General features: G+C 43.4%; 1 protein-coding gene across 8 annotated transcripts in view; it reads left to right on the forward strand.

The window, feature by feature from the left end:
• The window catches only part of KMT2C (lysine methyltransferase 2C), a 302,840-nt gene that overhangs the window by 279,095 nt on the left and 11,382 nt on the right, over positions 1-12,363 (forward strand). For all 8 annotated transcript variants that reach the window (XM_053260171.1, XM_053260176.1, XM_053260175.1 and 5 more), the window contains 5 exons: positions 3,611-3,789; positions 3,902-4,038; positions 6,123-6,375; positions 6,921-7,060; positions 8,309-8,416. In XM_053260171.1, coding sequence (XP_053116146.1) covers positions 3,611-3,789; positions 3,902-4,038; positions 6,123-6,375; positions 6,921-7,060; positions 8,309-8,416 — 817 coding nt within the window. The remainder of the gene's footprint in view (positions 1-3,610; positions 3,790-3,901; positions 4,039-6,122; positions 6,376-6,920; positions 7,061-8,308; positions 8,417-12,363) is intronic.

The following is a 12,363-nucleotide window of genomic DNA, read 5'->3' on the forward strand; positions in this document are numbered from 1 at the left end:
GGCAGGAGGCTTTTCAATGGAAATCCTGCAAGAAGAGGGTGAGTTCAAGGAAGAGAAGGGAAGCCTTGCCTGATAGAAGAAGGGAAAACCCATTGCTGGGGAAAAGGAGGGAACAGGGCTGTAGATTGAGTGCTCAGCTGCAAAGGAGGAGAGAGTGCCTTCCTTTTAGTTGTATATGAGGAAGGGAATTTTGGTAGGTGCAGCTTTTAAACTGAGAAAGCTAATTTACATTTTCATTTTTATGAATTCAAAATTCTCTGCATCCAACACATTGTACTAAATAGCCATTTAGCTCTAAAAATACAAGATTTTTGCAACTGATGTAAACATTTGCTTCCCTCAAACTGCCAAACATTTATATTCAGTGAAACAGAATTAAAATTAACTAATTTCCTTTGCTGAATTAGATATTCTGAACTTCATATGATTTAAAAAATAATTGAAATGTAAATAGTCATTCAGTTAAATAAAGCCAGCTTTACATTTATATTAATGTAATTTCATTTCAAAGGAGCAGGTTAAAATTAATCTAGATTCAAATTTTGTGTGTTCAATATTAATCCAAGCAAATTGATCTAGATTTAGATTTTGAAACATAAATAACACACTTAGCTTGCTTCCACTAAGAGTAAAATTCAGTAGAAAGTTATCCATAAACACAGGAGATATTCCAGTAGAACATGACCCTATTCTGGTCATAGGGAAAAGAACTGGGTGTGTGGGGCTCTGCTTCTTAAACACTGTACTTTGCTTATCCTTTAATTAAATATATGTATATCTTGAAGTGAAATGACTTTTTAGAGACAGGAATTTCCTTGCAAATATGACAGTTCCTTGCAAACAGAACAACATATAAAAGACCTTGCTGTTGCCCAGGGTCTCTGATGCACTTCTTGCTTTATTGTATCCAGCTTTATGCTTTCATTGTCTGCGTTTCTTGGTAAATGGAATATCATTTTATTTTATTTATTTAACATATTTTATACAACCCAAAACTTATGTCTCTGGGAGGTTTACAACAAGATAAAAACAAATATTTTATTTATTTAACATATTTTTATACTGTCCAAATTCTTTTGCCAAATTCTTGTCCATTGCCTATCACCCAGAATTAGTTAATGTGAAGCAAAAATTCCTGTGGGAATGTCATTTTTGTAAGAAACTGTGCAGAATAGATACATATGTATTGATTACTACACATGGGTTTCTGCACAACAGCTGCACAGATGAAACTTCCATGTAGAAAATGTGTCTCTTGTAAATTGACCCTATATTTTCCATCCATGACTGGGATATCTGAGAGTCAATAATAAAAGAACAGCACACTGCTTGTGACAGGAAGGGGCAAATTACAATGATTTCTTAGTCTGGCAAGGGCTGGTTTTGGCCCTGGCAGAACTGTCTGCTCCTGTTGCAAATTCCTCTGTCTAGTGTGGCAAACTAATGTATCCTCCTCCCTCCTGGTGCCAAAGTAAGCACTAGTGTGGTGAATGCACATATACCCCATCATGAGCCAACTGTCATCACAAGACAAAGGCTGTCAGGAATTTGGGCAGGTGATCCTTTAGGACAAAGTCATGGTTTTTAAAAAGCATGAGATGAGACAGAAAATGACACTGGAATCCTCACATAACTCCTGACTGTTGTTCTAGGTCTAATAAAAATGGCTCATGTTTTCAGGTTTTGATCAACAACCATGTCTAGATGGTACAGTGTTCCTTTTAACAGGGATTTCCAGATGTTGTTGACTACAAGCCCTGTCATCCCTTTTTGGGCAGGGGCGCAATTTCAGTGCTTGCCCTAGGCGCTATTTTTCCTAGATATGCCTCTGTTTTTTAGGAGATGAGCATGAAGAAGTTACTCCTAGGATTGCTTGTTTTTGTTCGGAGGCATGTAAAATAAGGTGTCTGCAAAGTGGTTTTTAAATTTGTACTTCTGTTATTGTATTGTTCTTTGCTGTAGTGGGTTTTTTTTTTTTTGTCATTGACCATAAATAAATGAGTTCCGTTGTTTTAATTGTGTTTTAATAGTTTTAGCTTTTTAAATTTTAATTGTTGAAATGTTTCAAACTTTTTATTGGTTGTTTTTATTGGTTTGTTTTAAACCGCCCAGAGAACCTGCGTTTTGGGCAGTATAAAAATGTGTTAAATAAATAAAATAAAAGGTCTCAACAACCTTTACCTGCTTGTTCGATGGCCTACTGAACAATGAGCCTGTCCCTTGTTCTGTCTGCTCTAACAGAGCCTCCTTTTGAGCCCATGGCAATGGCCCTTTGTAAACTTGTGACACTAAAAGCGGCTTCTCTGTTAGCCATAACATCAGCTCGGCAGGTCAGTGAGCTAAATGCCCTATGCTTTGACATCCCCTATACGAAATTTCATGATGACAGGGGAGTACTTCGCCTAGACCCTGAGTTTAGGCCTAAAGTAGTTACTGACTTCTATATGAACAGTGACTTTGTTTTACTTACCTTCTCCTAGAATCCCACGACAGCTCTGGAGAGTTCCTTGCATTCACTGGATGTGAGACATGTGCACCTGTTCTACCTACAGTTGACCAAGCCCTATAGAAACACAAAACACCTCTTTGTGGGTTACAAGGGCAAAGTAAAAGGTTGCCAAATTTCTAGACAAAGGCTATCCCACTGGATTGTGGAACTCATTTTCCTGGCCTACAAACATCAAACGGTGGAGCCCCCTAAGTCAATATGGGCACATTCTACCAGGGCTTAGGTTACTTCTGTGGCCCATATCACTGGCATCAAGCTCAGAGATGTCTGCACAGCAGCAACCTGGTCCTCTGAGCGTACATTTTATCAGGCACTACATTTTAGACCTTCGCTCTGCAGCTCAGGCCAGTTCTGGGAGGGGTGTGCTGAAAAGGGTCTTACCTTAGCATACTACACCCACCTCCAGACTGACAGCTCATTAGTCACCCACTCTTATGAGTGCAGTGGATCACAATCCAGATAAACAGGTTGCTCACCTGTAACTATTGATCTGGAAGTGATCCATTGTAATCATAAGACTCTCCCGCCAGCCCCACTGCCGTCTGTGAAGTGACAAAATGTGTGTTTATAGAACATACCATACTACTTACCTTTTGAACTGTAAACTGGTTCCATATGATGGTTTAATCCAAATGTTGGTCCTTTAGGAACTGAGGAGAAAACGCTAGCCTGCCCAAACTAAGGAGGTGTACCACGTGCAGTGGGCGGGGCTAAATGCTTCAAGAAGCTAGTCAATTCTGCCCAAATGGTCCTGTGCAGGCACAGAACCCACTCTTATGACTGCAGCAGATCACTTCCAGAACAATAGTTACAGATGAGCAACCTGTTTTGTTTTGAGTTTTTTGCCCAGCTATCTGAGCAAAGAGGCACTTTTTAAACATAGTGATTCTCTTTATTTAGCAGGGGGAGAGTCCCTATCCACCCCCAGCACAGTACCTCCTGTGACTGTTGCTGGTGTCTGTCATGTTTCTTTTTAGATTGTGAGCCCTTTGGGGACAGGGAGCCATCTTATTTATTATTTCTCTATGCAATAATAAAGGGTTCTTTAGAACCCTTTGTTGAAAAGTGGTATATAAATATTTGTTGTTGTTAATTTCCCAGGGTTCAGGATCCTGCTGATGATAGAGACAGTCCTGACAGTTTTGTTCCCTCCTCTTCTCCTGAGAGTGTCATGGGCATGGAAATCAGTAGGTACCCTGATCTGTCAGCAGTAAAGGAAGAGATGCCAGATCCTGTTCCATCTCCCATCATTCCAATCCTACCCACCAGTACTGGAAAGGGTAAGGTCAAAATATATTCTAAATGGTTGTGCTATTTTTTTCTGTTTGCATTATAATGTAACCTCAATCGCATGTGTGTTTGATTTGTTCCTGCTCTCTTTTTAAAATTAAGGTTCAGAAACAAAAAGGAATTATATCAAAACAGAGCCTGGTTCTGGCTTCTTTGGCTCTCAGTTTGTGCCTTCCCCAAATGGTCCAAAATCTGGCCTTGTATCTGTAGCAATTACCTTACATCCCACAGCTGCAGAGGTAAGGAAATGAAGCTCCTACGGTTCACATGGAAGCTGTGACAATGTTGGTTGAGGTCTCCAGGGTCCTTTAGATGTAGTGGCTATTAAATGTATTTTTGGAGAGGAGCTGCTGCAGTAAAATGGTCATAAACCCGAATAATTATTTCCATGCCATTTCTTTAAATTATGAAGCTGTACTAAAACTTTGCCAATGAAAATTTTCAAGGAGAGGTTTTTTTGGGGGGGACGTGTTTCCTAACTTGCTCCCCCTTTTTTTTTTTTTTTTTTTTTTTTGCTTTTTTTTTTTGGTATGATATTTTCAGATGCTGCTTTCCCAAACCTGCAGTAGGTGTCAAAGAGGACAGGGACCAAGGAGGCTGCGCACAGGCAGGGCTTGGAGGAAGCCAGCGGCTGCTTTCTCCTCAGAATGGCTTAGTCAGCACCTCAGAAGCCAGGCGCTGTGCAGGGACTGGAAAGGAACAGATTCTGCTTGCAGGCTTCCAGGGTCCTTCCAGACAGCAACAAACTGTGAGGTGTCCCTGTGCAGAGGCTGCTGCTGCAGGCGTCTGCGCTGCTTATGGCTGCCACCCTGTTCTCTGCACACACACCAAGCAGTGCCTCCTTATGCCATTTTCACAGCTCACCCTGCTGGCCAGCTCTTGCATTCTGAGAAGAGCCCACCCCTTTTCCATTACCACTGTGTCCAGTGGAGGAAGGGCCAGGTTCTTCTTGGAGTGCAAGAGCTGGCCGGCGGGTGGAACTGCGGAAATCGTGCAAGGTCCCTGCTGGGCATGTGTGCCAAGAGAGTGGCAGGGACGCCTGCAGCAGTATGTGCATGGGGAGCAAAGGCACACTTGGAACGTGCAGAAAAGGATGGAACCACCTCCTGCGGTTTGTGGCTGTCTGGAAAGGATCTCAGCCTAACAGGGAGTCGATGCCTGTCTCTTTGGAGCTCTGAGGCAGCAAGGCAAAGCTGGCTTTTTGCCATGGAGCAGAAAAACCAAATCCCAGGCAGCATCTGGGGTTCTATAGTTCTGTGCCCTTCTCAGCAACCAGTAGCAGCTCGTTCTAATGAGCCCGGGGGGGTGGGTTTGCAGGCGGTGTGCCAAAGAAGACACAGCTGCCTCTGCTTCCTAGCAGCAGCTCAGGTTGCTTGCTCCTCTCCCCCCTGCTCTGCCTGCAGGCCAGCTGCTTGTCAGGTAGAGCTGTGCAGTTAACCATGCAACTCTACCTGATGAATGACCTGTCTGCAGGCAGTGCAGCTCTTGGGTGGGGCGGGGGAAAGAGGAGCCCTTCCCAACCCGTTGCCTCTTTTGGCACCCCCCCAGCTTGTTAGGACAAACTGCTACTGCCTGCAACAAACACAGTGAAGGAAGGTCTAGGGGAGGAGAGCTGGTCTTGTGGTTGCAAGCATGACCTGTCCCCTTTGCTAAGCAGGGCCCACCTTGCTTTGCATTTGAATGGGAGACTCTGTAAGAGATTCCCCTGAGGGGATGGGGCCACTCTTGGAAGAGCACCTACCTGCTTGCATGCAGAAGGCTTTTCCAAGTCCCCCCACCCTGGCATCTCCAGGTAGGGCTGAGAGAGTCCAGTGGGAAACCTTGGAGAAGCCGCTACCAGTCTGTGTAGACAGTGCTGAACTAGATGGACCAAGGGTCTGACTCAGTATAAGGCAGCTTCCTATGTTCAGTTTTGTTTCAGTTTTTTTAAATTAGCTTCTTGTTTATCTGATCCCAGGCAATCAGGGATCATGTAGACACTGCAACGATGAGGACTTGATATGACAATAGGATTTGGCTGTGTTATGCCTTCACAGGCTCTAATAAGAATGAGGCAAGAAGCATTGCCCTCATTCTGAATACACTCCCTGATGATGCTATGCAGTCAAACTGAGAGGCAGTGTTTCCTGTCCTCCCTCTGAATATGTGATCATTCTCCCACCCTCACCAGCTTTGTAATCCTCTCACCAGTACAATCACTAAAATGAAATTGGGTCAGTATATTTCAATGGGGCAAACAAGGTTTTTCATGAAACACATGTACTTCAGCTCTGTTTGATTAGAAATCGAGGTGATGTTCTGTTTTTTCCTCCTTTCACTCTAGAATATTGGCAGTGTGGTGGCTGCATTTTCCAACCTTCTACATGTCAGAATTCCAAACAGTTATGAAGTTAGCAGCTCACCAGATGTTTCATCCTCCATGGGAATGATGAACTCTCACAGAGCAAATCCAGGCTTTGAGTACAGACAGCACTTATTGCTTCATGGTTCTCAGCCAGGCACTGTGGGCCCTCATGGATTAACAGGGCGTTATGGACTTAAGCAGCCTAATGTGCCATTTCCCCCAAGTGGTAACGGTGAGTCCACAGAGTCCTGTTTAACTTTTGTTGATGATGATGATGAATTTGAGCACTAAAAATTTGAACCTTAGAGTTCATATTTAAATAATTAAATAATTTAAATAAATAATGCTTAGCCGCCTAAAGTTGTATGTATCGGGCGGTATAAAAATATAAATAAATAAAATAGTTAATGGGTTTGTGCTTCATTTTCCTGTGTTGTCAGTGATATGAATCATGTTTTGATCACTGTGATTACAAAATGCTTATGTATATAAAAGATTGGGGAGGGTATTATACTGCATTCAATTGAGTTCTCAGTAATTTCATCACTGAGTCACAAACTCCTGAATTGTAGAAGCATGAAATGATATGGGGGTAAGAAGACAATGGGCAAAGTATGTTTCTTTTGTGCATCAGTTAGCAAAATGGTGTTTTGTAAAGGGTGTTGGTGGGGCAGGATAAGCAGGGCAGATAGTTTTGGGGAAACACATACATGATGCACATATTTTAGTAATGAAAAATTGTACTTTGTAACAAATTTCTGTTCTTTTCATGTTAAGTTTTGGCAGGTTATAAGACACACAGTCCAAATGTCACAGATGGTTCGGTGTTGAGGCCGCAATGGTGTTCTCATTGTAAAGTGGTGGTTTTGGGTAGTGGCGTACGGAAATCTTTCAAAGATCTACCTTTCCTGAAGCAGGTAGTACTGTAAAAAGTGTGACACACCCATGTTTGTGCTTAGGGTAATTCCACAAAAGGGATGGGGGAAGGGAACACCCAACTCTATTATTTAGGTAAATAAATATACCTAATTGTATACCCAAGCCACCTAATGGCACATTGGGTAAATGACTTGACTAGCAAGCCAGAGGTTGCCAGTTTGAATCCCCGCTGGTATGTTACCCAGACTATGTTTCCCAGACTATAGGAAACACCTATATCGGGCAGCAGTGGCGATATAGGAAGATGCTGAAAGGCATAATCTCATACTGCATGGGAGGAGGCAATGGTAAACCCCTCCTGTATTCTACCAAAGAAAACCACGGGGCTCTGTGGTCGTCAGGAGTTGACACCGACTTGACGGCACACTTTACTTTTAATTGTATACCCTGCATTGCATAATGGTCCAGTTATTGCTATTCTGCTTCACTGCTTTTTGGAGGGTGGAGGGATTCAGTGGAGCTTCCCTTTCCCCTAAAAAGTGGTCTCTGGCAGAGCAGGAACGTCTTGAGAAAATACCTCAGAGTAATGATGTTTTATCTGCTCATGCAGAAGTCAGTTCATCATTTTGCTTCTCTTGCTCTCATTTAATTTCTGCTGTTTCACTGACTATTAAAAAATGTTTATCCTTAGAGGCTCTTTGTCTTGTGTACAAATCTCATAATGTCCCAAAGTACACATTTTGGAAACTGGCTGGCATCCAAACTATTACTGCTGGTTAATTTAATTTTGGGTTGGAAATTATTTTCACTACTAGTAGTTCTATACAATCAAAATAATACCTAAAGAAATGTCATTGTAGACATATACCTACAAAGTAGTATTTCTTGTTAAAATTAAATGTCTGTCTTTCTGACCTTTTCATAATAAAAGTTTTGTGTCTTAAATAAATATAATTTTTGCTTTAAGATGCAGCTTTTAACTGTTCTGTATGTTCAGAGAGCAAATATGTGTTATTAATGTATATTTCACAAAGCAGATTTGCTTTCTGAATGTACAAAATAGTTAAGTGTACATTAAAGCCAGGACTTAAAATCTAAAATGTTGATGTTGCTACAAACTATATGCATCATATTTTTCCAAGATCACTCTAAAGTAGATTTGGGCTCAAAGATTTTATATTAGCATAAGACAAGTAATGGAGATCTTGGTTTTTGCATTGCTGATTGTTACTGAAATACAGTTTCCTGAAATACATTTTTAGTGCTCTTTGACTTTTCATTTTCAGGATTCCAGAGAAAAGTCTGAGATGGTAGAGAAAGACATTGTCTTCTGTAGCAACAATTGCTTTGTTCTTTATTCAGCATCCATGCAAGCAAAAAACTCAGATAGCAAGGTAAATATATAGCAGTTCCTTAGTATATAACAATTTGCAGTGCTGCTGCTTTAATAAAATACACTTTAAAGATTAAAATATTCATAATAATGTGGTTGACCTTAAGAACATCTGCATGCAGAAGGTTCCAAGTTCCCTCCCTGGCAGCATCTCCCAAGATAGGACTGAGAGAGACTCCCTCCTGCAACCAGAGAAGCCACTGCCAGTCTATGTAGACAATACTGAGCTAGATGGACCTATGGTCTGACTCAGTATAAGGCAGCTTCCTATGTTCCAAAACTCTGGTTAAAATATAAGGAATGAAATACTGAATTTCATCAAAATTATTTGCAATATTTGTCCTTTAGCAGGCTCAGAATATATTTATTATTTATTTATTATTTATTAATTCGGTTTATATACCGCCCCTCCAAAATGGCTCAGGGCGGTTTACAACAGGATAAAAACAATTAAAACAGTTAACAATTAAAATCAAAACTATAAAAGCAGAATAAAACCAATTAAACATGCAAACACCTAAAAACCCTGGAAAACCAGGGCAACCATTTAAAACAATTTAAAACAGTTTACAGTAGTTTAAAAACCCTGGGAGGCCAGGCCAGACAGTAATGAACTCAAATAATGGATTTCTGCTGGGAGTGCATTCCATAGCCCAGGAGCAGCTACAGAGAAGGCCCGCCTTTAGTCGCCACCAGACGAACCGGTGGTAACTGGAGACAGACCTCCTCAGACCTTAACGTGCAGTGGGGATCATGCAGAAGAAGGCGCTCTCTTAAGATAACTTGGACCTAAGCTGTTCAGGGCTTTAAATGTAATAACCAGCACTTCGTATTTTGCCTGGAAACATATTGGCAGTCAGTGTAACTGTTTCAAAAGAGGCATAATATGGTCTCTAAGGGTTGTGCCAGAGACAAATCTGGCTACCGCATTTTGAATTAACTGAAGTTACTGAATTGTGTACAAAGGCAGCCCTACGTAGAGCACATTGCAATAGTTAAGCCAGGAGGTTGCCAGCTGATGCACCACTGTTTTGAGGTCATCCTCTTCAAGGAATGGGTGCAGCTGTTGAATCAGCCAGAGCTGATAGAAAGCACTCCTGGCCATGGCCTCCACCTGAGATACCAAGGTGAGGCCTGGGTCCAGGAGTACTTCCAAGCTGCGCACCTGCTCCTTCTGGGGGAGTGTAACCCCATTCAGCACAGAAAAATCTAACTCACCCCTCAGACTCTGAGCCCCCACAATGAGCACCTCCATCTTGCTTGGATTCAGCTTCAATTTGTTCTCATCTCATCCAGCCCATTACTGCCTGTAGGCAGGCATTTAGAGAATGAGTGCCATTTCATGAAGATGAAAAAGAGAAGTAGATTTGGGTGTCATCAGTATACTGATAGCACCCAGCACCAAATCTCCTGATGACCTTACCCAGCGGTTTCATGTAGATATTGAAAAGCATTGGTGACAGAATAGAGCCCTGAGGGACTCCATATAACAGCTCCCGTTTTGAGGAGCAACTGTCACCAAGCTCCACCATCTGGAAACCCGAGAGATAGGAGCGGAAGCACTGCAAAGCAGTGCCCCCTATCCCGAACTCCCCCAGGCGATCCAGAAGGATACCATGGTCGATGGTGTCCAACGCTGCCGAGAGATCCAGAAGAACCAACAGAGTCACACTCCCTCTGTTGATTCCCCGGTAAAGGTCATCCATCAGGCCAACCAAGGCTGTCTCAACCCCATAGCCAGCTCTAAAGCCAGTTTGAAATGGGTCTCGATAATCAGTTTCCTCCAAGACTGCCTGGAGCTGGTTGGCCACCTCCCTCTCAATCACCTTGCCCAACCTAGGGAGGATTGGCCTGTAACTATCCATTGCTAAGGGGTCCAGCGAAGACTTCTTAAGGAGTTGTCTAACTATTGCCTCTGTCAGACAAGGAGGCACCCTACCCTCCCTCAGCGATGCATTTATGATATTAACTAGGCCACCTCCAACAATTTCCTCACAAGATAGAAGCAACCAAGTCAGGCAAGCATCCAAAGAACAGGTGGTAGGCCGCACCACCCCAAGCAGCTTGTCCACATCCTCAGGAGTCACAGATTGAAACTGATCCAATCTAATACTGCAAGAGGGATCACTAGATACCTCCTCCATAGACCTTGCAGAATAGTGGAGTCCAATTTGGCCCGAATACAGGAGATCTTGTTCACAAAGAACCCATTAAAAGCATCACAGTAGAATGACCCCGGGGACTGATTTGAAGGAGCAGAGACTAAACTTCTCACAACCCGGGATAGCTCTGCTGAACACGAACCTGCAGTCGCAATGCACGCAGACCAAAATCTCTTTTTCGCTGCATGCACCACCATTGCATAAGTCTTCAAATGGGTCACATGCTGTATCCTGTGAGATGCGAACCCAGTTCTCCTCCACTTGCGCTCTAGTCGCCTACCCAACTACTTCAGCCCCTGCAACTCCTCAGTATACAAAGGGGCCATTTTTGAAGCAGGTCAGAAGCAATGCTTACGAGCAATCATGTCTATTGCCCTGTTGAGTTCCCTGTTCCAGGTTCCCACCAAGGCATTGGCAGAATCACTGACCGCACTAACATCAAAATCCTCCAAGGCCTTTTGAAATCCTACTGGGTCCAGCAGCCTTTTGGGATGGACCATCCTAATAGGTCCACCACCTCTGCAGGGGTGGATTGTGGCTGTGAAACCAACCTTAACCAGGTAGTGGTCCGTCCATGACAATGGAGAAACTACTGGCTCCCCCACCCACGGAACACCCCCTGATCCAAACCAAATTGAGTGTGTGGCCGGCAACATGAGTTGGTTCAGAAACTAATTGGGATAGGCCCATAGTTGTCATAGCTGCTATGAACTCCTGAGCAGCACCAGACAAGCCAGCCCCAAAGTGGATATTGAAGTCCCCCAGCACCAAAAGTCTAGGAGACTCTAAGACCAACTCCGCAACCAGCTCCATCAGTTCAATTATGGAGTCAGTTGGGCAGCAGGGTGGACGGTACACCAACAGAATCCCCAATCTATCCCTAGTTCCCAGCCTCAAAAATATGCACTCAATACAAGCCAACTGTCTTGCAGGGGCCCTGGTAAGGGAAATGGTATTCTTATGGACCACAGCCACTCCACACCACCTCCCCACCTAGCCTGCTCCATGACAGAGTAATCTAGTGGGAGAAGCTGAGCCCACACTGGACCACTTGCCTCCCACAACCAGGTCTCAGTTATAAATGCCAGGTCAACTCCCTCATCCACGATCAAATCGTGGACAATTTTAGTCTTATTCTATTCAATTTTAGTCTTACTCTTGCAGAGGAGCAAGGCCAGACTCTGTGGGTCGTTGGAGCTGCTCCCCGAGGCCTGAGAGTTGACAAAGCAGTTGAAAGAGGAAATAGTTACTAAATTACTGATTTCCCTTCCCCTGTAACAGCCAGCTGCTCTGCCAGTGCCAATTCTTCTATTCCCCATCACTACAGTAATAGCTGCCCCAGAACTCCTGGGCACACCCCCAGCACCATCCCACTTGAGAGCCCAAACACATACCTGCAAAAGGCCTGGCACAACCCAACCCCCCAGCCCCCAGCCCCACGCTCAAAGGCCCAGCCCCAAAGGGGCTTTGGCGAGCCACCTTGTTTTTAAGCCTGCAAGCCCCGAAAGCCACTCTTCCCACAAGCAGCTCCCAGGACAAGTGACAGGTGGTGCAGTTCAATCTGGCAGCCAGCCAGCTGGATATAAATATAATATAAATATCAATATAAATGAAATAATGTACTAATATATTCACGTTTATTTCATGTCACACAACAAAGATGACTCCATATAGATTCCAGTGCTTTCAACTGTTTTGCAGTACAAAGCAATTTACCAGGAGCTTCTCCTAGCATAATGGGGCACATGCTGAAAATATTCCCAATAAATGTATCTGCACCATTTTT

Source organism: Hemicordylus capensis, chromosome 6 (assembly GCF_027244095.1).
Source record: "Hemicordylus capensis ecotype Gifberg chromosome 6, rHemCap1.1.pri, whole genome shotgun sequence".
NCBI classification, from domain to species: Eukaryota; Metazoa; Chordata; class Lepidosauria; order Squamata; family Cordylidae; genus Hemicordylus; species Hemicordylus capensis.